Source organism: Dendrobates tinctorius, unplaced genomic scaffold (genome assembly GCF_039654945.1).
Source record: "Dendrobates tinctorius isolate UK_male_01 unplaced genomic scaffold, ASM3965494v1 ptg000292l, whole genome shotgun sequence".
NCBI lineage: Eukaryota > Metazoa > Chordata > Amphibia > Anura > Dendrobatidae > Dendrobates > Dendrobates tinctorius.
This window is the reverse complement of record NW_027361959.1, coordinates 4,185,001-4,203,567: the sequence shown is the minus strand read 5'-3', so window position 1 is coordinate 4,203,567 and position 18,567 is coordinate 4,185,001. Positions and strand designations below refer to the sequence as shown.

General features: G+C 42.4%; 1 protein-coding gene across 1 annotated transcript in view; it reads left to right on the top strand.

Moving 5' to 3' along the window:
* SYNPO2L (synaptopodin 2 like) overlaps positions 1–18,567 on the top strand; it is a 173,079-nt gene that overhangs the window by 101,957 nt on the left and 52,555 nt on the right. The window contains exon 3 of the mRNA XM_073560041.1: positions 13,677–14,368. Within this exon, the coding sequence (XP_073416142.1) occupies positions 13,677–14,368 (692 nt within the window). The remainder of the gene's footprint in view (positions 1–13,676; positions 14,369–18,567) is intronic.

Here is an 18,567-nt window from a genome sequence, read left to right as displayed (position 1 = left end):
ACTGTATGGGCACACGTTGGGTCTCAGAAGGGAAGTAGTGACGTTTTGGAATGCAGACTTTGATGGAATGGTCTGCGGGTGTCATGTTGCTTTTGGAGAGCCCCTGATGTACCTAAACAGTGGAAACCCCCCACAAGTGACCCCATTTTGGAAACTAGACCCCCTAAGGAACATATCTTGTTGTGTGGTGAGCACTTTGAACCCCCCAGTGCTTCACAGAAGTTTATAATGCCCGAGCATGAACATAAAAAAATCGTATTTTTTCCACAAACATGATCAATTAGTCCCCAATTTTTTTTATTTTCCTAAGGGTAACAGGAGAAATTGGACCCCAAAAGTTGTTGTCCAATTTGTCCTGAGTACGCTGATACCCCATATGTGGGAGAAAACTACTGTATGGGCACACGTCGGGTCTCGGAAGGGAAGTAGTGACGTTTTGGAATGCAGACTTTGATGGAATGGTCTGCGGGTGTCATGTGCGTTTGGAGAGACCCTGATGTACCTAAACTATTGAAACCCCCCACAAGTGACCCCATTTTGGAAACTAGACCCCCCACGAAACTTATCTAGATGTGTGGTGAGCACTTTGAACCCCCAAGTGCTTCACAGAAGTTTATAGCGCCCGGGCGTGAAAATAAAAAAATCATTTTTTTCCACAAGAATGATATTTTTGCCCCCAATTTTTTATTTTCCTAAGGGTAACAGGAGAAATTGGACCCCAAAAGTTGTTTTGCAATGTCCTGAGTAGGCTGATACCCCATATGTTGGGGTAAAACACAGTTTGGGCGCATGGCAGAGTTTGGAAGGGAAGGACCACCATTTGACTTTTTCAACTCAGAATTGGCTGGAATTGAGATCAGACGCCATGTTGCATTTGGAGAGCACATGATGTGCCCAAACAGTGGAAACCCCCAATTCTAACTCCAACCCTAACCCCAACACACCCCTAACCCTAATTTCAGCCCTAACCCTAGCCCTAACCCTAACCCTAGCCCTAACCCTAGCCCTGGCCCTAACCCTAGCCCTAGCCCTAACCCTAATGGGAAAATGGAAATAAATACATTTTCTTTTAATTTTATTATTTTTGCCCTAACTAAGGGGGTGATAACGGGGGGTTTGATTTACTATTTATGGCGGGTTTTTATGTTTGGCAGCTGTCACACGCTAAAAGAAGCTTTTTATTGTAAAAATAGTTTTTGCATCACCACATATTGAGAGCTATAATTTTTCCATATTTTGACATACCGAGTCATGTGAGGTCTTATTTTTTGCGGGACGAGTTGATGTTTTTATTGGTACCATTTTCGGGCATGTGACATTTTTTGATCGCTTTTTATTCCAATTTTTGGGACGCAGAATGAACAAAAACCAGCGTTTCATGAATTTCTTTTGGGGGGGTACGTTTACACCGTTCCGCGTGCGATAAAATTGATAAAGCCCTTTTATTCTTCTGGTCAGTATGGTTACAGCGATACCTCATTTAGGTCTTTTTTTATGTTTTGTCGGTTTTATGCAATGAAAACTATTTTATATAAAAAATAATTATTTTTGCATCACTTTATTCTGCGAGCTATAACTTTTTTATTTTTTCGCTAATGATGCTGTATGGCAGCTCGTTTTTTGCGGGACAAGATGATGTTTTCAGTGGTATCATGGATATTTATATTCGTCATTTTGATCGCGCGTTATTGCACTTTTTGTTCAGCGGTATGATAATAAATCATTATTTTTTGCTTCGTTTTTTATTTTTATTTTTTACGGGGTTCGCTAAAGGGGTTAACTAATGGGACAGTTTTATAGGGCAGGTCGTTACGGACGCGGCAATACCAAATATGTGTACTTTTATTGTTTTTTTTTTTATTTCCAAAAAATGAATTTATTGGGGGAATTTTTTTTTTTTCTAATTTATTTGGCGATTTTGTTTTTAATTATTTTAACACTCTTTTTTTTAACTTTATTACATTGTCCCAGGTGGGACATCACTGTCCTGTGACAGATCGCTGATCTGTCACATCACAGATCACTGTGACAGATCAGCGATCTGTCACAGGCAGTGCAGCAGGCTTCCTCGTGCCTGCGCTTTGCAGGCACTGAGGAAGCCGGCTCCCTGCAGGCCTCCGAAGGTCCCCGTCGCCATCTTGGATTCGGGGGCCTGCAGGGAAGGAGCCTCCCGCAGCAGCGCTGCACATTGCGCTGCCGTGGGGGGCTCAGGGAGGCACGGAGGGAGCCCCCTCCCTGCCGATGCTTCCCTTTAACCCCCGGTACACCGCAATCGTGTTTGATCGCGGTGTGCAAGGGGTTAACGTGTCGGGGGCGGTTCGTGACCGCCCCTGACACATTGTGCCGGGTATCAGCTTGTCAGCTGTGATAATCAGCTGACACCCGGCCGCGATCAGCGGCGCTCACTACGTGGGCGCCGCTGATCGCTATGACGTACTATCCCGTCCCTGGGAATTAAGTCCCAGGGCACATGGACGGGATAGTACGTCATATGGGATTAAGGGGTTAATAACCTTGTCTCTTTTGTGTGCATCAGCTCAAGCTCAACTATGTCCTTATACACTTGAACCCAAAATTGTAAACAGTATTCTACGTGTGGCCGCGCTAGTGACTTGTATAGATGCAAAACTATGTTCTTTTTACTCTTCACCATGACAGCACTCACATGAGAGAGGGATCCGCCCATAGGAACAGGAAACCTACAGAAATAAAAGGGGCGGTCCGCCTTTCCTCCTCAGTTGGATTTCAAAGTACCAGTGGAACCACACGAGTATTAGGCAATAATAAAAGCTCATGTCAGGTTTTCCTAAATCAGACTGGGTCATATAGCTTAATCAAGTCCACACTCTCTTTTGTTTTGCATTGTAACCATAGCTGTGGCTGTAATTACAGTGCTCTTCAGCGGGTTTAGCATGTTTCTATGCTGCGCATCCTAAGGGAAACAAAATGACCTTCATATATGATTCCCCTCACTGCCTCACAAGCTGAAGAATGTTTTTGGATTATTTGTACTTTCTTTGGCAGTGAGCTCCTTCATTTCAATCTTTGCTGCCTTGATTAGTTTTTACACAATTTATTATTTTTCTATAATTTCTTTATATTTAATACTTTGTCACTACTATCCTATTGCTTTCATTTAATTAAGGCTTTCTTTTTTTTTATTTATTGTGTCCTTTCCATTTTTATTTAGCCATACTGGTTTCTTCAAATTTCTCACTTGTTTCTTCCCCTAGAGCAGGGGTGGGGATTCTTTTTTCTGCCAAGGGCCATTTGGATATTTATACCATCCTTCGGGGGCCGTACAAACTCCGCCCACAAAGTACATCCTGACTCTGGCACTGGTTTCATGACTTAATCTTTCATTGCTTGCCCTTCAATGTTCAGTAGTGAACACTGCGTGTGTGTGCTAACAGAACAAGAAGAAATTAATGAGATTGTGGCAATCAAAATACAGCTCCCTGCCCAAGATTGCGGTCCCTGAGAATCTGCCCGGGAGCCTGATAAAAGGTCATCGAGGGCCGTAAATGGCCCTGGGGCCTGAGGTTCCCCACCCCTGCCCTAGAGTATATATTTTGCCCATGTCCTATTCAGGATGTTTATAAAAGTGTCCAATTTGCTTTGTCTACTGTACTTTTATTTTCATGGACATGTCCCAGTTAGAACAAGATCATCTCTTTGCAGTTGGAAATTCTGCTTCCTGAAGTTTAGTGTCTGTGTAGCTCCTCTCTTACACAACTTCTCAATAGTTATGTGAAAACTCAGTCTTTTGTGATCTTTATTATTCAAGTGACACCTAGCCTGACCACTTGATATTCTGTCTGGCCTATTAGTTAAAATTAGGTCTAGAAGTGCCTCCTATCTTGCTAGATCCTGCGCCAGTTGTGAAAGATGATTATCTTTCATTGTTGTCAAAAAACTGTTTCCTTTGCTAGACCTGCAGGTTTCTGCTCCCCAATTTATAACATTTTACTACCTTAAATGGCCATGTTGTGTGTGACACATGATCAGCCACATCCTGTTTAATTTATGAAAGTCACAAAAAATTTTTTTCAGGGCCCTTCCTATTGTTAGAGGGCCAGCAGTCGTCCCTCACTATTGTTAGAGATTAGAGAGACAGCAAGCGTCTTGTGCACAGATGAGGTTTTTGGTAAAGCACATCTTTCTATTGTTTACTGTAAATGGAATGAGGCCTACAATTAAAAGAACACAGAAGTTACAGATATGGTGATGGGAGGGTCTCAGAAAACTGTCCCAGACCTTTGATAGTGTTCCTCTGCCTCGACTACATCTGGTGTGAGTCTTCCTCGCCCCTAATCCTTAGTTATCCAAGGAACTATGACCTCTGCCACCATTGTCAGATGGGAATTTTTTTAAATTCTTCAACTAGGAGCTTCTGGTACTGCAACATTTTATTAGACCTCTCCGCCACAGGAAGAAGAGATGTAAAGTTCTCCTTGTAACATGGGTTTAGAAGGGTGACCAACCAGTAATTAATGTTGGCCAAAATGTGTACAACGCGAGGATCACCGAAAAGGCAAAGGAACATAAACTCAGCCATGTGTGCCAAGCTGCCAACAGCCAAGACTTTCCTGTCTGACCAACAAGACAACTGTCCACTTCTCCTCCTCATCCTCCCTCTCCTCGTCTTCAGGCCATCCACGCTGAACAGACAGGATGAAGGTGGTGTGGGTAGTACCGTCTGTGGCTCAGGCAACCAGCTCCTGTTCCTCCTCCTGCTCATTATCACCCAATCCATATTGAGTGGATGAGACGAAGCTGGGCTGTGTAGCATCACTTTGTACACTATAGTTTCTTGCTCCATCTCAACTTGCTCTACCTGCAAAGCCTCCTCTTTAATTGTGAGCAGAGAGCATTTCAGTAGACAGAGAAGCGGCATAGTTATTCTGAATATGACATCAATATCGCTCACCATCTTGGTCTATTCCTCAATGTTTTGGAGCACCGTACAGATGTTAGACATCCATGCCCACTCATCAGCTCTTATGTGCAGAGGTTGACGGGTGTATTACCGGGCATGTTGCAGCTTGTATTCAACTACTGCTCACTGATGCTCACAAAGCCTTGCCAACATATGTAATGTTGAGTTCCAACTCATGGAGACATCACACACCAGTCGGTGAGTCGGTGCCACACTGCCAGGGTGGCAGCAGCTGTAGCCTACTTGCGAAAATGGGCACACATGCAGCATACTTTCACAAGTAGCTCAGGCAGATCAAGTTTTGAGATACCTCTGAATCACTAAGTTGAGCACGTGGGCCAGGCATTGAATGTGTTCGAGGCTGCCAAGCTTCAGAGCCGTCACCAGGTTTTGGCCATTGTCACTCACATCCATGCCTGGTTATAGGGTCAAGGACAACAGTCACAAATCAGTCTGGGCTGTTAGACCTTTCAACAATTCTGTAGGGGTGTGCGGTTTATCACCTAAGCAGATCATCTTTGGAATAGTCTGTTGCCACTTGTCTCAGACAGTGCAGCAGTACTTCCAGCTTGCAACTGATTTTGACGTTTCTGAGATGGAGGGTGAGGAAGAGGAGGTGAAAAGATAAATAAATTTCAGCTCACCCCTGAGATGTACAGCAATTCCAGGCACGAGAAGGAGCACGGGATCCGAACTGCTGCACAGAGTCCGAGGCAATAGAAATAAAAAGAAGTGGATCCAGCTCACACACAGGGCTTATTTAAAAATCAGCAAACTTTTATTAGGCTATCCTTTAAAAATTGAAAATTACAAGCGAACATCTCAGATGACACAGCAATAACAGGGTGTGGTGTATAATGAAATCATATGCGTTTTGAGCAAACAGCTCTTGAACACTGGTAACCAGTGTTGCAGAGGAAGAGGAGCTGCAGGAACTGCTGTAGAAGATGGGAGAAACCCTGATTGAACCAGAGCCAGCAATCCTCGGTGTCGGTAGCACATGTTCCATCCCAGGTTCCAACTGGGTCCCGACTTCCACATGTGTCAGTGGATAAGGGGACCTTCCCAGCAACTGTGTTGGTTAGGGCATGGCTGATGTTATGAGACACGTGCTTGTGTAAGGTGCGGACAGTGCACCGGGAGAAATAGTGGCAGCTGGGGACAAAGTATCGAGGGACAGCCACCACTAGGAAGTTGCGGAAAGCTTCCATCTCCACAAGCCTAAACAGCAACATTTTCCAGTGCAAGCAGTCTGGAAAAGTAGCCTCTAGTCCTCCTCCTGACTTGATGACTTAACAACATCACTTGTTGGCAATTGTGTCTCATCATCATCCACCTTTTGCGACAGTAATTACATTTTCCCACCATCGCCTTCTTGTGTTCGTGGCTGCTCAAATATGCATGCGATCTCCTCATGTCCCGATTGTAACAGACAGGGCGAGAGGCCAGAATTTATAAATGGAAATGTGAACAGTTCTTTGGAGTGTCCAAGTGTGGGATCACTTGTCTCCAGGCACTCAGCATTGTGGGAGGAAGGAGGATCAGGGTGAGGATTATGTGGTCCACAATCACGACTACTAAGACTGGACCATGTGGAAGACAGGGTGGAGCTGGTAAAGTGACTGGAAGCATTATTTGCTATACATCCAACAACCTTTTTACACTGGTCTGGCTTCAAGTGTGGTGTTCCATGCCCCCCTACAAAGTGGGAAAGGAAGCAAGGTTGACATGATGTGTATGCTTGTTGTACTCCAGCAGCAGTCAGTTTCACCTTACCCACAGCCTCAGTCTTTGTGCTCACCATCAGCATCACGTCCATATCCCTGTCCCTTACCATGCGCCTTGCCAATTTTAAATCATTTAAACTTGTATATCCAAGGAACTATAGTGACACCTAAATATCTAAAACCATGAAAAATGAATTTAAGCAGTTTCAGTGGGATAGCAGTACAATCCACTTGGATAAGTTAGAAGAACCAAAAGAGAAGTGGAAGAAAACTGTCACGGTGCAGTTGGGACAAAGCAGGAGACATGGAACCTGGGCCCCTGAACTGCCCCTCAGGCTAAGGGGGTGCCCTGACTCTCCTTAACTTGGGGGTACACTTGAACGTAGTGAGGCCCAAGTCCCCGACCTGTCCCTGTCTCCTGTTTAGCCCTGAGCTAAACCACCAACCCCCTCCCCAGGAGGTGAGACAGGGAATAAAGTGAACTGCACCCAATAACACACAAAGGAAAACGAAACAGACACCACAGGGGTTAAAGCAACTAACACCCAAAACTTAGCTTTGCTCTGCTGCAAAAGCTCCAAGCAACAGAGAAAGGATCCGAACAGCATCCAGCAGCAACTCCACTGCTCCAGACAAGCTGAACCCCCTCTCCACCAGGCAGGTCCAGTCTTTACCAAGGTTGGTTAGAAAATGAACAATATTACCAACAGTGATTTACTGCACATGATGACCTTTTATAGGAAGGAGGGGGGAGTAGTCATCACCTGTTGGTTAATTCACACATGTAGTAATCCCAGCAGCCACCGGGGGCAAAACCATCGCCAAAAACAACTACAGTTGTAGTAAACCCCAGCGGCCACCAGGGGAAAAAGGAAAAAGGTTTCTATAAGAATCCACATTCTGCCACGGCTCCAAAAATGGACCGTGACAAAAACTGAGTAATGTTTTAATGGTATTTTTTCTGTATAAAAGTAAAGGGGCAAAGAAAGGAATAAGTATTGTAAAATAGTCTTTATTAAGACAAGTATCTGTTATGTATGTGTTATATTTGTGCTGTTCACCATTTTATTTTAGTTGTTGTGTATGTGTACACCTTTGTGCCACCTTTTGCCCAGATACTTGTCTTAACAAAAAGCTATTTTACAATACTTAATCCTTTCTTTGCCCATTTACTTTTATACATAAATAATCCCATTAAACCGTCACTCGGTTTTCTTTCTCTTCTCTTTTGGTTCTTTTAATTTTAAATTATGTATACTATATCCCTGTTGAGAAAACTTTGCAGGATTAGTATTGCAGGAAAATTTGCCTACCTCAGATGGACTTGTTACAGTGCAAGAGCAATATATTGATGCTGTTTCTAACCAACCAAGTATGGCTTTTTATATTTTGAAGCACAACTAGTGCAGTAAAAATGCTGTATAATATTTCCCTGCAGAAAAAAATTTGCAGGATTTCTAGCACAGGAAAATTTGCCCACCTCAGATTGACTTGTTACACTACAGGAGCAATAGCAATATAGAGATGCAATTTCTAACCAACCAACTCTGGCTTTTTTTATTTCGATGCACAACTGGTGAAGTATAAATGCTGTATAATATTTCCCTTTTTTTAATAAAAAAATTGCAGTAATACTAACGCAGGAAAATTTGCCCACCTCAGATGGACTTGATACAGTGCAGGAGCGATATAGCAGGAGCAATATAGGGATGCTACTGGTAACCAACCAAATCTGTCTGTATGATTTTGACACACAAGTGGCGAAATATAAATGCTGTCTAATATTTCACTGCTGAAATAAATTTGCAGGATTGCTAGCGCAGGAAAATTTGCCCATCTAAGATGGACTTCTTACACTGCAGGAGCAATATAGCAATATTATTAATAACCAACCACGTCTGGCTGTATGCTTTTGACACACAACTGATGCAGTATAATTGCTGTATAATATTTCCCCGCAGAAAAAAATTAGCAGGATTACTAGCGCAGGAAAATTTGCCCACCTCAGATGGACTTGTTACAGTAGAGGAGCAATAGCAATATATAGATACAATTTCTAACCAACCAACTCTGGCTTTTTTATTCTGATGCACAACTGGCGCAGTATAAAAGCTGTATAATATTTCCCTTTAAAAAAAAAAATTTGCAGTAGTACTAGCGCAGGAAAATGTGCTCTTCTCAGATGGACTTGCTACAGTGCAGGAGTGATATAGCAGGAGCAATATAGGGATGCTATTGATAACCAATCAAGTCTGGCTGTATAATTTTGACACACAACTGGTGCAGTATAAATGGCATTCAATATTTCCCTGCTGAAGTAAATTTGCAGGATTATTAGTCCTGAGAACTCAAAGGGCTTTTGGTATGAGTTGCAGCAGAAAGGACATGCAATTAGCCCTATAGTGTCCTACACTATCGCTTCAGCACAATCTCTCCCTAAGTGCTGCTATCAAAATATGTATATTGATTATCATTAGTCCTAATACGGGCTGTTATTGCAGTTGAAAGATTTTACATGTCTAAACCCTGCCTATAGACAGCTACAACTCTGTCCCTAGCTCAGCAATGCAGCACCTCTCCCTATTCTGCCTGTGTCCATTGGTACACTGTGGCAAGTATGGAGTCATGAATGTTATTTAGACCTGGTGTTAGGCGTCGGGTTCCTGTTACTGCACAGCAGGAATCGCAAGCCTTGCATTCAGCAGTCTTCCATTCCTCTCCGGCTGCAGGGGAGGCTGCTCAGCAGACTCGTCGATCTCGGCGCTCTGCTCAGACCAGCTCTGTGGGTTTGGTTGCTGCTGCCACTTCTGGTCCAGCTATAGCAATGCATGCTGGTCAGTAGCAAGCTATTCCAGGGACTAAGTCCTCCTTTCGGTCCACTGAGCATGCCCGTGGGACGATATCTCATTGGAGATCGGAGGTCACATGCTCAGGTCCTTCTCCAGCTCGGATTGGACCATCAGAAAGGTCAGGAAGGTCCCGGAAGGACGCTGCTATAAAAGGTTTGCATGGCCGCTCGGCCATGCGCTAGTATAGACTGCATTACCAGACTATGAGGATTGAGTGTTGTATGCATGTATGAATGTCTCTGGTGAATGACTCATTAAGAAACCCCTACCCTTGGTACGCATGTGTTGTGCAGCCTAGCCTGTTAAGCGCCCAGGCTTAGGTGTGGGTAGAGGCAGAGTCTGAGACTGGCATCAGTGTCCACCGCTGGCTCTGCACACCACGGTGCACATGCTCGACACTCCACCATAGTCAGCGTCTATAATGGTGTCCACAGGTGCAACACCACGTGCCCAGAAGGTCTAGAGGGACTCTGACCCCGTGTCCTTGGGGCAGAATTCTGTGACCGCATTCTGTGTGCTCCCTTGCCGAGCTCTGTGAGCTTTAAACAGGATCCGGCATTTATGTTCTGCGGTAGTGCGGCTCTGTGAAGCAACAGAGTCCGCCCTGTACACCCCGGGTGACGCCAACCCGCATGTGTTTTTCTATTATACCGCCATATAGCGTCTGCCATTACTGAGCAGCAGTTTACCACCCCTGCACAGTGGACCCCGGGCTGCGAACGCACCTTATTACCATCTTTTCAAATTTGGTGCGTTCCACCAGCCCTAACACCTGGTGGTGCTATGTGGCCAGGCAATGACAGTAATACCACAGCCAAGATGGCTACGGCATTACAGTGACTGGCAGGCAATCCCTGAATGTTTATTGACTGTCTAAGAAGCATCAAACATGCGGGTTGGGGACTTGATTCAAAAATACTAGCCGAGTAACGAGCACCTCGAGTACACTGATGCTCAAGCTAGTAACGAACATCACTAGTAATAATTTTATAACTATATGATATTTCTTGTTGCCCAAACTTTCTTATGCCCTAGATGTTTTAATATAATGGCCCAAGCAGCTGGTGGACTCCAGCTGCAAGAAGAATCGGTATTATAGTTTTAGTAGACTTATTAGCCATTACATGAGGTCACTACACTGCAAGCATGAAGTACAACCTATTTTTAACCAGCAGAGTTGTCTGTCTCTTAAAGAAAATGTGACGAGACTTTGTGACTCAGAGAAAGACTCAGCAGATGAAAACATCATTAATAACTAGAAATGTCTCAATGCTGAGGTCAACACTATATCTAATGCTAACTCATTGAAATAACTATATTTGTAGGTGATGGGTATCTATTATTTTAATATTTAGTAAACAATTTATACAAAATTCACAATGAATAGGGAATAAATCAGTGAATGAATGAATGAAATGTAATTTTCAACTTTTTAAAATAGAAAGTAATCAGTTAGGAAAGACATACAGTTGTGGCCAAAAGTATTGACACCCCTGCAATTTTGTCAGATAATGCTCAGCTTCTTCCTGAAAATGATTGCAGACACAAATTCTTTGGTATTATTATCTTCATTTAATTTGTCTTAAATAAAAAAACACAAAAGAGAATGAAGCAAAAAGCAAAACCTTGATCATTTCACACAAAACTCCAAAAATGGGCCAGACAAAAGTATTGGCACCCTCAGCCTAATACTTGGTTGCACAACCTTTAGCAGAAATAACTGCGACCAACCGCTTCCGGTAACCATCAATGAGTTTCTTACAATGCTCTGCTGGAATTTTAGACTATTCTTCTTTGGCAAACAGCTCCAGGTCCCTGATATTTGAAGGGTGCCTTCTCCAAACTGCCATTTTTAGATCTCTCCACAGGTGTTCTATGGGATTCAGGTCTGGACTCATTGCTGGCCACTTTAGAAGTCTCCAGTGCTTTCTCTCAAACCACTTTCTAGTGCTTTTTGAAGTGTGTTTTGTGTCATTGTCCTGCTGGAAGACCCATGACCTCTGAGGGAGACCCAGCTTTCTCACACTGGGCCCTACATTATGCTGCAAAATTTGTTGGTAGTCTTCAGACTTCATAATGCCATGCACACGGTCAAGCAGTCCAGTGCCAGAGGCAGCAAAGCAACCCCAAAACATCAGGGAACCTCCGCCATGTTTGACTGTAGGGACCGTGTTCTTTTCTTTGAATGCCTCTTTTTTTCTCCTGTAAACTCTATGTTGATGCCTTTGCCCAAAAAGCTCTACTTTTGTCTCATCTGACCAGAGAACATTCTTCCAAAACGTTTTAGGCTTTTTCAGGAAAGTTTGGCAAACTCCAGCCTGGCTTTTTATATCTCGGGGTAAGAAGTGGGGTCTTCCTGAGTCTCCTACCATACAGTCCCTTTTCATTCAGACGCCGACAGATAGTACGGGTTGACACTGTTGTACCCTCGGACTGCAGGGCAGCTTGAACTTGTTTGGATGTTAGTCGAGGTTCTTTATCCAACATCCGCACAATCTTGCGTTGAAATCTCTTGTCAATTTTTCTTTTCCGTCCACATCTATTGAGGTTAGCCACAGTGCCATGGGCTTTAAACTTCTTGATGACACTGCGCATGGTAGACACAGGAACATTCAGGTCTTTGGAGATGGACTTGTAGCCTTGAGATTGCTCATGCTTCCTCACAATTTGGTTTCTCAAGTCCTCAGACAGTTCTTTGGTCTTCTTTCTTTTATCCATGCTCAATGTGGTACACACAAGGACACAGGACAGAGGTTGAGTCAACTTTAATCCATGTCAACTGGCTGCAAGTGTGATTTAGTTATTGCCAACACCTGTTAGGTGCCACAGGTAAGTTACAGGTGCTGTTAATTACACAAATTAGAGATGCATCACATGATTTTTCGAACAGTGCCAATACTTTTGTCCACCCTCTTTTTTATGTTTGGTGTGGAATTATATCCAATTCGGCTTTAGGACAATTCTTTTTGTGTTTTTTCATTTAAGACAAATTAAATGAAGATAATAATAACAACGAATTTGTGTTTGCAATCATTTTCAGGAAGATGCTGAGTATTATCTGACAAAATTGCAGGGGTGTCAATACTTTTGGCCACAACTGTAAGTGTGAACATTGTAAGAGTGAGATGTAAATTTAAGTTTAAATCTAAAAGATTGAATTATCAGATATATCGTATGTGCTGAATAATTTGGAATAACAGTTCAACGACTGTGAGTATAATATCCAAGAATTGTGCTTTTTGCTGCGTATTCTTGCTGCGTCAAAAACTCATAGAAAATTCATGCGCACTGTGCTTTTTTTTAACTTAGCGTAAAATGACCTATGGTGCGTGTTTCAAATCCACAACATCAAATTCATTGAGTTTTCTGTGCGTAATTTCCCCATAGACTTGCATTGGGTCTGAAATTTCCACAGGTACAAAACATGCACATGTGTTTTTAGTGCGTTTCTGTGGTGGAAATTGATCAAAATGCATGTAAAGCAGCACCTAAGTATATCAATAAGGTTTTGTCAAAGTCATATTCTAGGAAGTATCAAAAACAAAGCTTGACATACCAATAAGAGACAAAAAACACAGCTTCAAAAACGTGTTAAAAAAATGCACACAAAAACACAATGAAGAACTGCAACCGTAACGTAATTTAAATAATAGAGGCTGAAATAGTGCAGAAATTCTCCAGAGTCAAAATTGCAGCAAAAGCTCATAGTGGGAACGTAGCCTCACAGAGACTACCACTCTAGACCACTTTCACACAACAATATTTTCGTTATTAATTTCCATCACTATTGGCAAATGTAGGAGTGAAACATATAAAGGGAGAAAGCATAATGGAAAGATTTGTACCTCTTTCATGTTTCGGACCCAATCCCAGCTGTGGTTTACAAAAAAGGGTGCAAAATGCTAAACAATTGACTGCCGTGTAAGGATGACCTATTCTAAAATGATGGGTCATCCCCATTGGAGCGCACTATTGGCAATGTCTGCTTCCCTGGGGAATAAGCGGTATTGAGATAAAAATTACCCATCTAGAACGGTTTGTATCTCTTGTGTCCTGGAGCTAGTTCATACTACTATTGCTGGAGCTATCTCCTCTTCTGTGCACTCCTCCCAACTAAGAGCTTACTGGGTGTAATCTGACTCTGATTTTTATCCTGTACAGGACAGAAGCTGGAACTCTGACTCCTCGGACACAGAGAGTGCTTCCTTCGCCTAGCAGCCCAAACTCTATTAGAAGCCCAGACCCTCCCAGCTTCTGGTCTGCATCTCCATCAATCTCAAAGACATCTGGTCAACCTCGACTGCTGCACTTGGAGAGCATTACCTCTCCTCCAGATAGTGAGGCATATTACGGAGAGACAGATAGTGACGCTGACATCCAATCATCTTCTGGGCATCTCCAGAGTGCCCAACAGCATCTTAACCCACAGCAGGCACTCCCAGAAAAACACCGTAGGGCACGTAAGAAGAGTCCAAGATCTCCACCTGGGAGCAGCAGCAAAACCGAAAACGAGCAACAATCTTTATCTGAGATGAGTGGTTATGAAAGTGGTCCTGGTGGTGTTACAGAAGGTGTTTCACAGTCGACCTGTGGAGTCGCCAAAAGAGAAATAGTATACCAGCCTGATGGCAGTAGAGCTGAAACCCCCTTCTCAGATGTGGAGGGATTCCTGCCAGTTGAGGAGCCAGAGCAGATATCTAATATCACTTCAACTTCACCTGAATCCATGCTCCTGCCCCATGCCACAAAAAGCATCCGAGCTGAGAGACATCTTATCCCCATGATAGGACCAGTGGCACACCCTGTAGATGAAGATCTGACTACAACCTACTCAGATAAAGCCAAAGAAGCAAGTAAGTACTAATTCACATCTCTCTCCGAAAATAAATCTACTTGATGCCATGTCAAAGTGTTTCTAATACCTACATCGACATCGAGGTGCTACAGGTTCTGATATTCTGAAGTGCGAGTGAAATCCTCAGAATAGGGGTTTATATCCTGTTGCTTGGCAATACAGTAGATGACACGGTCAAGCCCTTGAGGTTCTTCTATTTTTACTTTATTTGTAAGGCCATATTAGGTTTCAGTAAAAGTCTAAACATAAGTCAGATAATCCCTTCTGTAACGTAATATTGCTGTAAGTATTTCATACTTTCTTGAGTGTCTGCTACTGGAACAGAACTCTTGAAACGTACCCTTAATTACGAGATCATCCACAGCCAGTTACACTTACAGTACCTAGTAGTAGTTCTGTCAAAAGATTAATACATTGTATTAGCTAGGAGACTATTTAAGTTGTATATAGACGAAATTATTTAATGGCTCTCGGAAAAGAATTACATTTTGACTTTTTCGGCACTTGCCTATGATCTTCATTGTGACTAGATAGTCCCTGGTATATTAATACCAAAGTTGGCATGTCAGTTGGAAGACTATAGAGGTGGCTGCGTCATAGCAGTGTAGGCCTCATGCACCCGACCGTATTATGAATCTGTGTGGGAAGGATTGATTATACAGCGCTCATAGAAATCAGACGATCAATAATGTATCTGTATGTGCCTTTACTTTTACAAATAATGCTCCACTCTATGACATATTAACAATGAGAGTAAAGAGTTCATAGACTATGTACAATTCAATAATACATAAGTATTAAGACTCTTTTACTGTTGGCATAAGATCGTAACCCTATTACTTTAAACTGACTTAAATGTAAGTATATTTAAAGCACATCATTGCATTTTTAAGATATGAGAGGCAGCCGGATAGATAGGAAGTTGTATTTTTAGTTTGTCTCTTTCTTCATTAGTATCTAATTACAACTGACACTTTATGCCTGCCATGTTAATGAAACTAGATGTCATGCCTTTTATGTAAAGAGAATTGCTGAAATGATTTATTATCAATATTTATTAAAGGGAACTTGTCGATAAACTCAACTCCACAATCCGCATGTATGGGCATAGAGGTCTTTGAAAGCGAAAATCATCGATACCTTTATAACTTGATCTGTTGTTGCATTCCTAGATAATCAGAAGTTTAATTCATGTGTACATGAGTAATTAAGTGCTCTGGGTGTGAAAGAGCACTTCCCAAGCCTCTGCCCCTCTCAATGTGACTTTCCCACCCAGCACTAGCCTCTTTAGCTTAATTGATAGGTCACTGTCTGATTTCCTTGAATGTCACCTGACATAAGACAGACAGTGAGCTCTCAATCAAAGCTAAAGAGGCTGTTGCTGGATGAGAAAACAGGCTGAGGAGGGAGAAACTGGGGAAGTGCTCTGTCATACACAGAGCACTTCACACCTAATTTGCATATCAATCACAACATTGATTTCTCAGGAATGTAGCAACAGATAGAAGATATGAATGTCTTCATGTGTTTAGCTCTCTAAGACCTGAAAGTCCAGATATGAAATTTGGGGGTGGGAGTTGATCTTGCTGACAGATTCTCTTTAATATATTTTTGCATTTTTTTTGTAAATTACAATAAGCATACATGCTACATGTTCCTCACCTAAATGAGTACTGTTTACGACAAGTACAGTAACTTATCATTGACAGTATAGTCATGCACTGTATACTAGTAATGATTATTAGTAAATATGTGTATATACCATTTAATTAATAAGATAGTGTCCAGTGTTAATTAAATGGAAGACATTATAGAAGGCACTAGAGGCTTGATATTCAGTTTGAATAATTCATAAATTACATATAGTTTTATATGCACTGTATCTAGAAATTCTTTCTCGTTTTTGGAGCAGTCATGGTATTGGACATTTTTATTAGAAATTCATTGGTATTTTCTTTTTCAAGGAGAGGCTTCAGGAGAAACACATACTGCGCTTCAAACATTGGGACGCGTGCATAAAAAGGCGCCTTTACATTAGAAAACTCATGCATCAGTTAGCAAATATGAGCTGCACTTAACATATTTTAATCCACACCCCTCAACATTGTTGGCTAGAATGAGAACATGCAAAAAATAACTTCCATGTGCTATCTAAATGTGGAGCTTGAAATCATTTCTACTCCAAATCTACGGTAGAAAAAAGAGATGAGTGACAGAGAAGCAGAAGAAATGGACAGCACTCAGCAGCCTGCAGTGAGACAGACACATGCAGACAGCAGAATACAAATGGCTACAGAAAAGATTTTTAGCCCAAATGCTTGCAAAATACCCCAAATGTGTCTTTAGCCATCATTTTTATTTCAGGAAGCATAATTCCACAACTGCCTAAAGCTGTCGCTCTGTGCTATGTGTGTATATGTATATATATGTATGTGCTGTGTGCGTGTATATGTATATATATATATATGTGCTGTGTGTGTGTAAATATATATATATGTATGTGCTGTGTGTGTGTATATATATATATATATATATGTATGTGCTGTGTGTGTATATGTATATATATGTATGTGCTGTGTGTGTGTATATGTATATATATATATATGTGCTGTGTGTGTAAATATATATATATATATGTATGTGCTGTGTGCGTGTATATATATATATGTATGTGCTGTGTGTGTGTAAATATATATGTATGTGCTGTGTGTGTATATGTATATATATATATATGTATGCGCTGTGTGTGTGTGTATATATATATATATATATATATATGTATGTGCTGTGTGCGGGTATATATGTATGTGCTGTGTGTGTATATGTATATACAGTATATGTATGTGCTGTGTGCGTGTATATATGTATGTGCTGTGTGCAGCGTCGGACTGGAACACCTTGGGCCCACCAGAGAAAATCATTCTTGGGGCCCACTATGTAGCTGCATAGAGTTAAATACCAGACCACCAATTATGCGGTAAAACACGCTAATATCCGGGTATAATATAAGGTTGTACATGTCTTAATTATGTAGCAGGAGTTGGGGTAGCCCCCTCATAGAATATAAAGCAGCCCCCTCACATAGTATAATGCAGCCATCTCATAGAATATAATGCAGCCATCTCATAGAATATAATACTGCCCCCCTCATAGGGTATAATACTGCCCCCCTCATAGGGTATAATACTGCCCCCCTCATAGGGTATAATGCACCCCCTCATAGGGTATTATACTGCCCCCCTCATAGGGTATAATGCACCCCCTCATAGGGTATAATGCTGCCCCCTCATAGGGTATAATGCTGCCCCCTCATAGGGTATAATGCACCCCCTCATAGGGTATAATGCACCCCCTCATAGGGTATAATACTGCCCCCCTCATAGGGTATAATACTGCCCCCCTCATAGGGAATAATGCACCCCCTCATAGGGTGTAATGCACCCCCTCATAGGGAATAATGCTGCCCCCTCATAGGGTATAATACTGCCCCCCTCATAGGGTATAATACTGCCCCCCTCATAGGGTATAATACTGCCCCCCTCATAGGGTATAATGCTGCCTCCTCATAGGGTATAATACTGCCCCCCTCATAGGGTATAATACTGCCCCCTCATAGGGTATAATACTGCCCCCCTCATAGGGAATAATGCACCCCCTCATAGAATATAATACTGCCCCCCTCATAGGGTATAATACTGCCCCCCTCATAGGGAATAATGCACCCCCTCATAGGGAATAATGCACCCCCTCATAGGGTATAATGCTGCCCCCTCATAGGGTATAATGCTGCCCCCCTCATAGGGTATAATACTGCCCCCCTCATAGGGTATAATACTGCCCCCCTCATAGGGAATAATGCACCCCCTCATAGGGTATAATGCTGCCTCCTCATAGGGTATAATACTGCCCCCCTCATAGGGTATAATACTGCCCCCCTCATAGGGAATAATGCACCCCCTCATAGGGTATAATGCTGCCTCCTCATAGGGTATAATACTGCCCCCCTCATAGGGAATAATGCATCCCCTCATAGGGAATAATGCTGCCCCCTCATAGGGTATAATACTGCCCCCCTCATAGGGTATAATACTGCCCCCCTCATAGGGTATAATACTGCCCCCCTCATAGGGTATAATGCACCCCCTCATAGGGAATAATGCTGCCCTCCTCATAGGGTATAATGCTGCCTCCTCATAG